At 47.5% G+C, this 15,141-nt stretch overlaps 1 protein-coding gene across 1 annotated transcript in view; it reads left to right on the top strand.

Moving 5' to 3' along the window:
* Positions 1-15,141, top strand: part of DPYD (dihydropyrimidine dehydrogenase) — a 322,055-nt gene that overhangs the window by 115,436 nt on the left and 191,478 nt on the right. Inside the window, 1 exon segment of the mRNA XM_015563508.1 lies at positions 2,257-2,344. Coding sequence (XP_015418994.1) covers positions 2,257-2,344 — 88 coding nt within the window.

Here is a 15,141-nt window from a genome sequence, read left to right as displayed (position 1 = left end):
CCACCCCCCACCCACCTCTCCCCAGTCTTCACCCCACTATTGTCTGTGTCCAGGGGCTATGCACATAGGCGTCTGAGCTCCCAGGCTCTCCTCTCCCACCCCCTATAATATTATTCTCGATGTGAATGCCTTGCATGGACGGATAAAGGAAGTTGTCCTCAAGGCCACCGTGCAGAGTAGATGGAGCGTTGCCTCAGGCCTTACTCTGTGCAGCCCGAATATTGGATTAGCAATAACTCTTATGCCGGCAGTGAAGTGGGAGGAATTTTATTCTGAATTCGGCTAAGGTGTTTGCCCAGGCATGTGCCCCTAAAGCCATCTGAGGAAGCTATACTATAGTCTATAATCCACAGCTATGAATATCGCGATGGCAGAACAGTACACATAGAAGAGTGCAGGGCCTCACGGAACAAAACCGTGATCGGCGTGCCCACCAGGGGATTTTCCTGATGTTGTATCTGTTTAACCACGAATGCTGGGATTTCGGAGTAGCAGCCCAGCAATGATTTTTATGTCTGCCATTTTATTTTATTTTTTTGGTTAATCCTCACCCGAGGATATTTTTCCATTAATTTTTAGGAAGAGTGGAAGAGAGAGGGAAAGACAGAAACATCGATGTGAAAGAAACACATTGACTGGTTGCCTCCTGCACATGCCCCAACCATGGTCCAGCCTGGGGAGGAGCCTGCACCTGAGGTGTGTGCCCTTGACCAGAATTGACCCCGGGACCTTTTGGTCTGCAGGCTGACGTTCTATCCACTGAGCCAGACCGGCCAGGGCAGTGTCTGCCATGTAGAGTTCCAACAGAAACATCGATGTGAAAGAAACACATTGACTGGTTGCCTCCTGCACATGCCCCAACCATGGTCCAGGCTGGGGAGGAGCCTGCACCTGAGGTGTGTGCCCTTGACCAGAATTGAACCCGGGACCTTTTGGTCTGCAGGCTGACGTTCTATCCACTAAGCCAGACCGGCCAGGGCAGTGTCTGCCATTTAGAGTTCCGTTCCAGCGCACTACCGCGTGTGCCCATGGGTTATGTGTACATGAATGTAAGTGCTTTGATGGATCTCTTCCCGCCGCCCTCCTGCCTTCATGTGGGGGTGACTTCCCCGGACACGTACAACGTGTGGATGTTACAGTTGAGGCCCGGGGAAGAGGCTCACACTGGATCTGTGATCTCATGGAGCTAGACGTTCGCCAGGCTCCATTTCCTGCTGGTCCCTGCAGGTCCCGTCTGTCTTCCGGTGTCAATGACAAGCCTGTGTCTGAGGTCCTTGAAACAGTCACCTTGGCGAGCGGCCACCGCTCCCGTGGAGAAGGGCGGGGCGGTCACTGCGGTGGTTACGTGCAGGGTCCTTTCCCTTGGACCCGGCCGCCTCTGCCGTCGGCAGGTTCCCATTCTGAAAATTGGCTCCTGTCTGGGAACTGAGCAAACTATTGTGGCTTTTAATAGGGGTGATGCCCCTCTGCCTCCTGCCTTTCCTCATCCTCCCTGCACAACGCTCCCTATGGAGCGTCCAGCCCCTCTCTGAAAAGGTCCCACTGAAGTCCTACCGCCTCTTGATTCTCGTCTCTCTGACCTTCGCCAGAAGGAATCTCTCCATCCTCCCAGCGCCCGCAGACCTGGGCTGGTCCCACTGATTTATGTTCTATTTGTTTATGTACATCTTCTGCACGGATCTTAACTACACACTGAGGCAGAAGCTGTCTCATTTGTCATTTTATCATTGAAAGTGCCCCCACGTAGTGCTTTGAACATATTAATTAAGCTCTGAAAGTTTACCCACTTGGCTTTAAATACACTAGCTTTTATCTTTGCTACTTTTATTGAAAGGCAAAAGAAATGCATGTAGCCCTTAAGTAAAACATGTTAGTGTTCCACTGCTAACAGACAAACATATTTCCATACATTTGGAACTTAAGATAAATATATATATATCTCCAGTTCTTGTTCTTTTTGATGTTGAAGACCAAGATTTTATTGATCAGCCCGCCCGGTGTGGCCCAGTGGTTGAGAGTCGACCTATGAACCAGGAGGCCACCGGTTGGATTCCCGGTCAGGGCACAGGCCCGGGTTGCGGGCTGGATCCCCAGTGGGGGGCGTGCAAGAGGCAGGTGATCCATGATTCTCTCTCACCATTGATGTTTCTCTCTTTCTCCCTCTCCCTTCCTCTCTGAAGTCAATGAAAATAAATTTTTAAAGCATTTCATGAATCAAAATTCCAAGTGTCATTATTCACATCTTGTTTCTTACAGATAGTTTGTGGCCGAAGCCTGTCCGTGAATGACATGACTCTCCACACTCTGAAAGCAGAGGGGTACAAGGCCGCTTTCATTGGCATCGGTGAGTAGCTTACTTTTAAATATTGTTCTTTATCATGTTTTTAAATTTTTCCTGACAGCATCCAGAACAACTGCCTTCAGACACGTCCATGGTCAAAGTTGCGTCTGTTCAGAGAAGAGCAGACGGAAATGAGTGGAGGTTATTTTATAACAAAGGTGCTGTCTCCGCTTTGTTGGGGATGGACGTTGGCGAGGCCACGTCTGCCTTCCCGTTCTCTCCCCTGGCCGTCGTCACCAGCCGGTATCTCCAGGAACTAAAACGTGTCCCAGGCGGCCATGGAAACTCAGCATTTGGCTGAGAGCAGCTGACATGCTCTAGCTCGCGCTCTATGATCAGACAGATGGGAGGAAGTGATAACAAAGGGCGGAATTGGCTTGTCTTCCTGCCCTCTTCCTTATTTATTTAGTTATTTATTTATTTTTAAGATTTCCTAAAGATTGTCCGTACCTGGCTGACTTTTACAGATGTGTAACTGTAGTGCCGCTAAGGTGGTTCACGGGTCTGACGGTCCCACCTTTTGCCGATGCATCCCGGGGAGGTCGAGTTTTCCAACATGGATCTCTGTCCGCTGATTGTTTACTGAGGGGCCAGAGAGAACAGTTGGTTCAATTTAGCCTTCGTCTCGTGGCCTTTGTCGTCATCCTCTCGTGAACTGGGCTGTGGGTAGTCAGTGGCCCACACACGGACGGGCCCATCCTGGTGTCCTTTGGTTTGTCTGTCTCGTCCTCCGTTCACGCACGCGAACATCAGCCTCTACCCTGGCAGAGCTCCACGGAGGCGACAGCTGTCCCTTCTCTGAGCTGATCACACGCTGGGCCTTTGTGGGGTCGGGGCCTGTCCATTGCCCTAGCCCAGTGGTTCTCAACCTTGGCTGCACATTAGAAGCACCTGGGAATCTTTTTAAAATCCTGATTTCTGGGCCTCAGCCTCCGGAAATTCTGGTTTTTTGTTACTAATGTTGTGGCCCCGCCCCATAACAAAGAAACAGAATTTCCTCCTCTGTTTCTAGATCCTTGCTCCCAAGTCTAGGGCCGTTTCTGTCCTTCTCTTATTTTTGATGAAAAACTAGAGAAAAAATAAGTTTGCCCTAATTTCTAGCCTCTGAGTGTCTGCAAGGAGCCTCCTTCCAGAAGCTCGCGTGCCCTTGTCCTCAGTGTGTCTCTGTGTTAACCTGTGTGTAAATGCAGTAGCCATCCCAGAGATCAGGAGCTGGCGGGAGGCGAGGTCTTCACTTTCCCCGCGTTCCCTGTTTAGAGGCGTTAGCGCAGCGGTTCTCAACCTGTGGGTCGCGACCCCTTTGGCGGTAGAACGACCCTTTCACAGGGGTCGCCAAACCATCTTGCATATCAGATATTTACATTATGATTCATAACAGTAGTAACATTACAGTTATGAAGTAGCAACGAAAATAATGTTATGGTTGGGTCACAACATGAGGAACTGTATTTAAAGGGCCAGAAGGTTGAGAACCACTGCTTTAGAGTGACTGCGGTTTTACTTTTCAACCTGACGGTTGAGTGGAGGATTTCACATAAATTAGACAAGTATCCCTCAGGTGTATTCTGCTGATATCTGCAGCATGAGGCCAGTAATTGCTGTTACTCTCCACAAGCACCCGTTCAGAACGCTCGGTCAGTAATCAGTGGAGAAGTTCGCCAGGCAGTAGGTCTGAAATACGGGTGATGTTTTCGAGCAGTGACTGGGGGCTCACCGTTGTGGTTTCCCCCCGCGGTCCTGTGTTGGAGATGTGTTTTCTGTTAGCGGGGTTGTGCGGGGCAGGCAGTGTTGGTTTCTCTGTGGATGTCACCTTCAGAGCCTCTCTGCACCGAGGAGACGGGCCCAGTGCATACCCCGCGCGTGGAAGCAGCTCCACGTCGGCGGCGCAAGAAGCGGATTCCAGCGCACATTCGGGACCCGGGGACGGCCTGTGGCTCCGAGTGTTTCGGCCGTAGCGTGATCTTCTACTTGTAAGAATCAGTAGTGGTTCCGTTTCCCCCCTTTCATTTCATTGCACGACGTCCGCTTACATGTTATTTGATCCTGCGACATCCGCGCACGATGCTCCATTGGACCCGGCACCGCGGGGCGAACACAGCGCGGAACACGCGGAGATCTTTCCCGTGGACGCGCTGCTCGCTTTCCTGCTGGGAGCTGACTCCTCTGACATTTGGTGCGGTGATGAGTAGAATGCACTCACGTTGCAGTTCAGTATTTGATAGGAATATATACAAGGAAGTCCCATCTCGACAAAAAAAAAAAAGCGTCTGTGTGTAGAAGACAGGGCGCCGCCTCCGCCAGGAATTGTTTCTGTGACACGCGTCACGGCAGAGGTGGGAGCCCGTGACCGTTCTGTGACCACGCCACCGCCCGCCCCCCTCCCCTTGGACAGCCTCACGTCCTTGCTGCCCTTGCGCGTCAGTCTTGCTTCTGCTGTGCTGACCCCCATGCACGGCATCCTCTCCCTTCCCCCACTCCGTTCCAGGCGCCCGCTTTGCAAAGGGCATGTGTATCATTTAGGACACAGGTGTGCCCACGTTAAGGAAGTGGCTTGAACAAAACACACATTTAGTTCTCTGTCATCTAACCCTGTGAACCATCCTCAGTGCCTGATTTTTTTAAAAAAAATATATATTTTTATTGCTTTCAGAGAGAGAGAAGGAGAGAGAGACAGAAACATTGATGAGAGACAATCATGGGTCGGCTGCCTCTTGCACACCTGCTACTGGGGATGGAGCCCCCAACCCGGGCATGTGCCCTGACCGGGAATCGAACTGTGACCTCCTGTTCATAGGTCGATGCTCAACCCCTGAGCCACGCCGGCTGGACAGTGCCTGATTTTTAATTTTGGCCCGTAGGCGGTCACTTTGGCCACATTGCTGCTAACGGAATGGGACAGAGGGGAGGGAGCCCCTTTCTTTTTAAGTTCATTACCCAGACATTGCATAGGTCACTTCCGTTTTTATCTCACTGTCTACAACCTGGCCCCTTAAACATGCCTCACAGCCAAGGGTGTTGGCAAATGCAGCCTCTAGCGGAGTGGACACAGCCCCCTTTAAACTCCTATTGCTACAGGAAGAGGGGCTGGTAGGTAAGGAGAGCAGAAGGGAAGGTCTCCGCCACAGCTCTGCGTCAGCCTTGGTATCGACACACGAGTTTCTCGTTGAGAGAGATCGGTGACGCGCTCAATAGCAGCGAAGGGTTTGCTATGTGAGCTTAGCGCTTGCGTGTTGGGTAGGCAGATCACGTAATGAAAATGGACTGTTGTGTCTCTCAGTAGTTGGAAGGACCACATTGTAGACCTCTCATGTTTATAATCACCGTCCGTCTGCGTTAGTGTAAGAGAGCGAGGACTCTGTATTACATAGGATTTCTTAGTTTAGCTTAACAAATCCACTGCCTCAATAGGAATGTGCTCTCATGTATTCTGACTTTAATATTGTGTGTCGCTGCTGCTGGAAGGTTGGTTCTTCTTCTTCTTCTTTTTGTTTTGTAACTGAGGCGAAAGAAATGATCTCATAGTGTCTACATCATGATGGGACTTAAAAGGTTTTCTCTCTGTGCCCCGGCGAGATTTCATTTTTTCCAAGAGGAAAAAAGACAAGTGAGCGGAAACTCTGTGTCTTATTCAAAATAGGTTCTGCTGTTTGGAGACAATTGGGATTTTTTTTAAAGACTCTGAAATTTGGTACTTTTATTGCAGTGACAGCCCCAGCAGAGTCCGATCGTGCCCGTGCTCAGAAATAGAGTGAGAACATCCGGCGGAAAACGGCTTTTCACAGGCCCGGATGGTTCTCTCGGGTCGGCATTGCAGTCAGGATAATGCACTGCAGCCACCATTTCTTTATTTTATTTTATTTTATTTTACAAAAATGAACACAAAAGGATAAAAAAAAGTCAGAGTGTGTGACACAGGCCAGGGTGGGAGCTGCTTTGTGAGGAGTGTTTTTCAGTCGTGTGTGTTGGTTTGGGGTGTGTGCGCTCACACATGCATGCTGCATCATATGAAAAACGTATTTTTGAATGTATCTTAATCGTCAGCGTGTGAAAGCCACCACTGTGTGTTGTAAAGACCCTGGGATACTAAAGCCTTTTTCCCAGAGTGTGCCCAGCGCCTGCCAATGGCTGCGGAATGAATTAAGTAAACACGGAATGACTGCGCGGTTCCAGACTCTGTGCTAAAATTAAACAGAGAAAGAGAGATGAGTTCAGCTTGTAGCTGGATTTTAATTTCAGGAATGAAGGGTTGACCCCTTCATCTCTGCTTCAAGGGAGCTCATTTTCTTTGTCTTTCTGATGGCCCATTTTCTGCTCCATTTTAATGTAATTTCCATGATTAACTCTTAAGGTGACTCTTGAGGTGGATATTACTAACTCTATTTTATGGGTAAAAAGATTAAGATGAAGAAAACTAGTAAACAGCAATGAAAACATGCAAAGTGAATTTTGTGGAGAAGGTAGGAAACGTGACAAATGCAAATATCCATACTTCCACATAAAAACTGTTGGAGACACTGACTCAAAGCCAGCGAGTTCTCTGGTGACGGCTGGCTAATCGAGGCGTCCAGCTTAAGGATCCTGAACGTGCAAGAATGAGCCGTCACTGACTAGTAGTCTCACTTTTCTCATTGTGGACACCAATTGGTTTTCTTTGGTTACCATCAGAAAAGAATATTTTTAAACTATGATGATTCCCAAATAGTATAACAGCTGAAGAAGAGATCATTACAATTAAGAAAGCCCATTGAGAGATTATGGTATTAAATGTGCTACAGTGTGGCCTTTCTTTAAATCGCTGGTGTCTTCTTGGAGCCATAATTCTTCCCTGTGAACGTTGTTCTTACTTAGCTTCTTCGTCAGGAGTTTCTGTATTGTACACAACCAGCTATGCTGTGCACTTGCTAAGAAGAAGGTGGAATAAGGACTTTAGGCCAGCCTTTTTACCTCTGTCTACAGACAGAAACTAAGGCTGTTTAGGGATTGTGCACAATTCCGAATATCATTTTAAATAATAAACCTGATAGAAACTAAGGCTGTTTAGGGATTGTGCACAATTCCGAATATCATTTTAAAATAATAAACCTGACTTAATGTTAACCAAGGGGGGAAAAAGGAGGGTACGAATATTTTGCCAATCTACTTTTAAAAAATGCGTAATATTGTCTAATCTAGTGTCACTTGGAAGTACTTGGGTGTAATTGTGAGATGGCTTCCAAGACATCAGAATGGAGAGAAATAGAATTCCAGCTGAGAATTCATTAAATCATCACTAATGAGCCCCAGCACGGGCCCCCAAGCAGACAGGCTTGATGGAGGGCAATTCTTCTTTGATCTTATCAGCATATCTCTAGAGCCTACATCTTCATCAGAGTCAGGTGAGGGGGACTGGTCACCTTTAGAGGCACAGGAAGGGGGAAGAAAGAGAGAATCTAAGGAAATATTGGCTGTCTCTATTTATTTATTTACTTATTAATATATTTTTATTGATTTCAGAGAGGAAGGGAGAGGGAGAGAGAAAAAAAACATCAGTGATGAGAGAGAATCATTGATCAGCTGCCTCCTGCACAACCCCTACTGGGGATCAAGCCCACAAGCCCGGGCCTGTGCTCGGACCAGGAATCAAACAGTGACCTCCTGGTTCGTAGGTTGACGCTCAACCACTGAGCCACATCGGCTGGGCTTGGCTATGTTGTGTCTCTTTGAAAGCACCTAAATTGATGGACCTGATTCTTTGAGCCCATATCATGAAGAGGTACCGGTAAATCCACCATGAAGACCTCCAAATCCCCATGTTGGATTTCAGGTTCACTGCGCTGATACTGCTTCCTAAATAGTTTGATTAGAGTCGGAGGCAGTGCTAACCAGGTCGGTCAGTAACCCTGGTCTCTCTGAGGGTTGTCCCTGTTGCCCAGAATCACTCTGCTTTCTCTCAGTAATTCGGTCCTTCTCTGAAGGGTGTATCCAAAAGTGTGTGCCTTCATGAGGCCATGCCTGTGTGAATATTTGAAGACATAGCTAACATAGGCAGACCTGTGATTTTTGTTTATTTTCTCAGGTTTAATGTTTTATCTTTTTAATCCTCAGTCAATAAGCACATACTTGATATCACAATTAAAGAAAAACAAAGACACACCTATGAATTAAAAACACAGAAGGAATGAATCAAGCACTGAAATTGGTTTGCTATAAAGTAATTGGCAGTTCTAAGGTGTGTCTTAGAAATTGTTATATGTTCTCATCAGTTTCTGATCAGTTAAGAAAAAACAATATAGACACACAACAAAAACCTTTTCTGCTTCTAGGCTAGGACTTGGTCTGTAAAATCTTTGTAACTTTTGCTTCTAATTTATTGTTCTCCCTCTTCCTCTCCCAAGTCTCCCTCGTAAATTGTAACAATTGGGACCTATTAATTCAGCCAAGAGCTAGGAGAGAGCCCTTCACACCATAGTTCCTCTTACTCCCCGTGCTCAGGGAAGTAAACGGCATTCTTCTGAACCATATCCTTAAAATATTATGCTTGTATATATATATGGCAAAGATGCTAATTGACCATACCTTCACTATGCCCATCAGCCAATCAGAAGAGTATGCAAATTAACCCAACAAAGAAGGCCATTAAATTTGCATACTGTAGACTGGGTGTGGCAGCACAATCCGCCGCCCACCCGCCGCCATCCGGGCCTGCCGTCTGCGACCCAGTGCGGGATCGGGCCTGCCATCTGTGACCCGGGGAGCAGGCCTAAGCCAGCAGGTGGTTATCTCCCGAGGGGTCCCAGACTGTGAGAGGGCACAGGTCAGGCTGAGGGATACCCCCTGCCCACCAGTGCACTAATTTTTGTGCACCAGGCCTCTAGTATGTGTGTGTGTATGTGTGTGTGTGTGTGTGTGTGTGTGTGTGTATAGTTTCAATATAAAAGACAAGATGTTTGTTATGTAGTAAAGTTAAAGACCATTGACAAAGGATTAGGGAGACATGAATGAGAGATGTATGCAGCTAAATACTGAATAAGAAAAACATTGTAGATAGTGATTAGAGTTTGTGGCGGTTTTTTCTTATTTTTTAAAAAACTCTTCATCCCAGGAGATGGTTTTTAAATTGATTTTAGAGACAGAGGAAGAGAGAGAAACATCAATGGTGGAAGAAAAATGAATGAAATAATGGATTTTGTGGAGCAGAGGGAGGAAGAAGTATGATTCCTTTCCTCAGTGTTGGCTTTACTGCTTATTCGTAATTAAAACAACAGTAATATCTCTTGAACTTCTCTCAGGGACGCCAGTGACTGTTTGTTAAATGGATATCCTAGGAGCCCTGCAAAATTATTACCCCTTTAAGCATATAAAAGTCAAACCAACACAAAGCTGGTTTGAGCCAGTTCCTCCAGCTATGAGTTATACTCAGGTTGTAATTAATTGCTTTGAAAAGGAGTTAATTCTATCAGGTCATTGAATAACCCCGTTAGTAAATTATTATGACAAACATATCATTTGCAGAAATCTCGGAACAGTAGCATTTTAGCAATTTGTAGTCCTTAGCAACAGCCCGCATTCCGCCGAAGCGCAGTGATAGGAGCAGCCTCCTGCTGTTTGAGACTGTTACTATTAGGGGAAAGGCAGGCATTTTATACATTGAAAATTGAAGGTGAATTCATCTCTGAGCATATCGTGTTATGTTGCTGTAGCTTTGTAGTCTGGGCTCCTGTGAAAATCGGATCACCAGATGAACATACAACATTATGGATGGTGCGGCGGGAATGGGAGAAATGGAGGCAAATGAGACAAAAGAGACTCAAGAACAAAATCCGCGCCTGAGAAATTCCGTGAAGGGCAGCCGGGCTTGGGGTTCGTTCGCAGCCCCAGGTCTTCCCCGACGTGCCTGCGGTTCACTTCACACAGTCTAGGTCGGCTCCGAAGCATGGCATGATGGGAAAAACGGCAAGTTGAGAGAAGCCGTATTTGCTCATTTGAGGAATGAGGGGATTCATTTTGAGCTAAGGCTGTAGGCGATAGTTTAGGAGAAAAGTTCTGACTTCTGCCAGCGACTTAATTAGCCATATGTTGAGGAACAACAGTTCCATCGACATGGTGTGGAAAATACTTCTCATTATGGATTGATCTTTCTAAACTATAATTATCCAGAGAGACAGATAACCAGAGAATGGCCATCGCTGGCTATGTGCAGCTGATCCTTTTCCAAAGCACACACTGTGTTCTGAAGTGTCAAATTATCACTGGGATCTTTCTCCAAATCTCCTAATTATATCGGAACTATATAGTCATTCCACAAGTGTTCTGTACAAGAAATAAAAACTTTCTAGATCTTGCCCAGTTGGCATGGCTCCGTGGCTGAGCCTTGACCTGTGAACCAGGAGGTCACAGTCTGATTCCCATTCAGGGCACATGCCTGGATTGTGGGCTCGGTCTCCGGTAGGAGGCGTGCAGGAGGCAGTCGGTCCATGAGTCTCTCTCATCATTGATGTTTCTCTCTCTTTGTCCCTCTTCCTTCCTCTCTGAAATCACTAAAAATATATATGTTTTAAAAACTTTCCAGATCTTTCTAATTCCCGGTGATCTTAAAAATTCCCAGCCTAACCATCCCTTGCATGTAAAATTATGGAGACAGTGAAGTTAGGAGCCGGAAGGTCTGGGTTGGACAGACCTGGATGTAATCCCACTGTGTGTCTGACTAGCTGTGTGCCTGGATGCGATTTACCCACGCGCTGTTCGGTTTTCTGGTCTGTTAAGGAGACGATAATTTGCTTTCAGGGGGTCACTCTGATGACTAAGTTAATTCAGTGCAGTGCCCTGTGCCCAGGCACAGTGGTTGTTAGTATAATCTCATCAGATTAAGGATTTTCCTTACAAGAAATATTTGTGATCATTAGGTTAATAAAAAATCATTTTACATAGGAAAAGAAAGAAATGAAATAAAGTTAAGGTTTGACAGGTAAGCTGTCCTCCGTCAAAATGAAAACTCCTCAAATGAAATGGCAGGATTGGGAGACAGTAGTCACAATGTACAGGGGGCGAAAGCAGGTTTACGGTTGTTCTTTGGGAAAATAATACAGTAATTAATCCTGCCCGAACGAATCCTGCGGTTCCTGTACTCACAGCTGAAAACTGACTTCTGCCCCCACTCTGTGTGTGTATACATATACCCGACAAAGTTATGTGTCTGTTTTCAGAATATGCAAGGAATTCTTTACAGTATCGAAGATAAACAGCCCGGTTTGAAAAGTTTGAACCGATAAATGAGTACACAGGAACAGCCAGTGAGCACATGGCAGGACGGTCGGCCTCATCAGTCATTAGAGAAATGCAAATGAGAGCCACGAAGGGAAAGCCTGTCAGCCTGTTGGAATGACTAGCGTTAACGAGACCACGGATGCCCGAGGTTGGCAAGGGGATGAGGCGCCCGGCTTGCAGTACTTGCTGGTCGGAGTGCGCGCCCTGCTTTGGAAAACAGGTGGCCAGGTTTCATGCAGTGACTTACTCCTGCCCTGAGGCACGGGGGCCACCCCCTGATATTTATCCGAGAGAAACCAAAACCTGTCCACAAAGAACCCCACCAGAAAGTGCATTCGGCCCCAAACTGGAAAGGAACCAACCGAAAACCACAAACATCCATCAGCAGGTGCATGGGTGACAAATTCCGGCGGCGTCTCTCCGTGGACAACTGCCCTCGGCAACAGAGGGAATGCACTGCTGACAGGCAGCTGCACGAGGGACCTCCATGGGTGCGGCCGCGTGAGGACCGCACAGCGTGGCCGTGAGTGTGGTCACTGAGGGGTCCCGAGTTCCGCGGGGCACATCGGCGATGCCCAAGGTTACCCATGACCCTGGTGAATTCGCGGTCAGGGTGTTTACTGGGGTGGGGAAAGGGAGTTCTGGAAACTCACCAGAGGGAGTTTGAGTCGAAAGGAGAATGAGGAGTCAGGGGAAAAGGGGAGTTTCAGGGGAGGGGTGATTCCTGGTGGAGGACGCCAGGGAGCAGGATTCGGGATTCGGGGAACCAGCATGGCACAGCCTCAGTGTAGGGTTCCTGGGGTGATGGATATCTGGATTGCCGGTCTTGGGGCTGGATGGAGAGTTAGGCAGAAAGTGGATCACGGAGGGCCTGCTTACCGTGCGAGGGAACGGAGGCTGTTCATGGAGTGCATCTGAGAACCGAAGGGAAGGTTTTAGGCACCATAGTCTCTCTGGATAGAAGATGAATCTCAGAGTAACGACACCGGACTTGTGGAGAATAAGCAGGGAAGGAATGATTAGAGCTTGAACTTGGGCAAAGGCCGAGTAAAATAATCTATATTTAGTCTGAACGCTTCGGTCTTTTTCCTTATGGTTTAAAATCACACATCTTAATGAGAACATCAGGAAATAAGTGACCACATAATAAATAGCTATTACCATTACACGGTCTTTTACTTCTAAATTCCTATTGCTTCGGGTCGTTAATGGTGTATTACCCTCTATGTACATAGGATAAAACCTAACATTATCATAACAGCCCCAATGATTATTTTCAGCCACGTTCAGCTATATTACCCCAGCATCAGCATTATTGAAGGATATATTTCGTTCAGCATTTGCAAGTTACATAAGATTATTCCTATAATTGGTTTGAAAACATTTTTCTCACATTTATCTCCTTGAATATTAAAGCTCATTAGGAAATATATATATTTAGATATGTAGAGGAGATTAATTTATAAAACTAAAAGTAAACATAACTAATTGAAATGCTTAATAGAGCATTAACAGGAATTGGATTCTGGGATAACCAGCCAAGATGTTTTCAGGGTCTTATCCTTGTGGCTTATTTGATGCAAACTGCAGGCCCTCTCTGTAGGATAGAACGAATAGCATCTTAGGAGCAGGAGCAAGCAGCCAAGTAATTTCTTAGGTGTGGTCCTGTAGGTAGATTTCAATAATTAGCCCGCCTTAAACGTTTCTAAGTTTTCGTGTGAAACTCGAAAGCATCACTGTATGTGTTGTAACAGTTATTCGGGGATCGTTGTACTGAGCCAGTTTTTGTAGTTAGACAACCTGGAGAATGGTGATGTACACGGACAATCTGAGAAGAATTTAGGACGCAGCGAGCCTTCAGCAGTCCCCATTGGCTACACGATACATAGTTTTCTCATTGGGATGTATCATCGAGGTTATCTCACCAGCTTCCCGGTCCCACTAGGAAGAGAAAAATGCTGTGTGGACGGACTTTTCTAATACCGTTGTTGCTTTGTTAGGAGGCCATCTTTGATCAAGTGTGCCTGTGGCCACAGCAGGATGGGTGCTGGTCACTGACATGCAGCGGGTGAACACTGAAGCCAGCTGCTTCCTCGGTAGGTGGCCACAGGATGTGATGTCACTTCTTTGGCAGGAGCCCCAACACTGGCAAAGAAATGATTTGGGCTTATCGGGCATTTGCCGCGATAGAATATGGACAACTTCCAAAGTCACAGGGTGCGGCAACTCATGGCAGGACTGCCCGTGTCCGCGTTTGGAAATTTCATGTGAAAATAGAAATTTTAATCCTCTCCAGAACGTCCGGTCAGCAGGGACCGACAGACAGCGGTGCCCCGTGTTGTCTGTCCTGTGCCTCGCTCACAGCTGTGCTCATGGCACAGGGAAGGCACTCAGGGATACCGTGATGCCACAGGCTTAACCAATTACCACCGAACTCGATATCAAGCTCAAGTTCATGCCCAGAAAGTAAACCCAAGAAGGAAAAGTCACACCTACAAATACGTGTCCTCGTTCTAGTCAGCCTTTTGAAAGGAAACTAGAAAAGTACCCGGTGGTCACACAAATGAAGACATGGAAATTCGTATTCTTATAATGAGTCCAGTGAGACTTCCGTCTGGAAATGTCAGGCGGATGCAAGCCAACCCTTCAGTCCTGTCCTGACTTGCCCCTAAAATAAAAGCAGCGGGTGTTTTCAAATGTCAGACGCTCCGGAGAGCACAGAGGCCGGGCGAGGAGACAGCAGCGGCCCTTTGAGAAGCAGGCGGCGGTCGAGCTTGGCCCGCAGACCTCACCCCCTGAACCCCGGCCCGGACCAAGGAGTCCCGTGACCGTGATGTGCGCTGCCCGATCTACCGAGAGGGCCCAGGCTCCGCACTCCAGCGAGCCTCCAATAGTCCCCGTTAGCTACCTGACAGATGTCTTTCTAATGGAATATATCATTGATGTTACACAGACTGGGAAAGAGGACCACTCACCCCCTACAGCTTTTAGCGCCATACTGTGGGTCGCTGTGGGTCGCTGTGGGTGTGGAGGTGAAGGAGAAGAGATAGGACTGAGGGGGGTGGGGCGGGGGAGATGACCTCATGAAATGTAAGGACAGGAAAATACCTGGGTCCATCTAAGAAATGGGAAGGCTGACTGCTGAAGTCACTTTTACCCATTTCCATCATTTTATTCAGTTACTTGCAGTATTTTTAGCAACGATTGTTGGTCCGGGCACTCTGCTGGTCACTGGAGGTTAATGATCATTCTAGGCGCTCTCTCCCTGGAGCAGCGTGTCAGCTGTGAGGGAGAGGACCGTCGCTGCTCAAGCGCAGAGGGCGGATGGAGAAGGTACAATGACTGGCTGGAGGGCCGGGCCTTCCCCTCGCGGGCGGGCTCCGTTAGAGAAGGCAAACCGAGGCCGTGATGGGCAGGAAGGTGGGTCCCATGACACGGACATGTGTAGGACCCAGGATGAAGTTGAGATCGGGGCTGACACAGTGTGGGGTGGCCCTGAGATGCTTACCGATGGGTGAGGGTCGGGAGTGATAAGGGGCGGCAGGTCACACGGGCGG

The sequence above is a fragment of the Myotis davidii genome, unplaced genomic scaffold (genome assembly GCF_000327345.1).
Source record: "Myotis davidii unplaced genomic scaffold, ASM32734v1 scaffold217, whole genome shotgun sequence".
Taxonomy (NCBI): Eukaryota; Metazoa; Chordata; class Mammalia; order Chiroptera; family Vespertilionidae; genus Myotis; species Myotis davidii.
The sequence above is the reverse complement of the archived record's forward strand: the minus strand, read 5'-3'. Positions and strand labels throughout refer to the sequence as shown.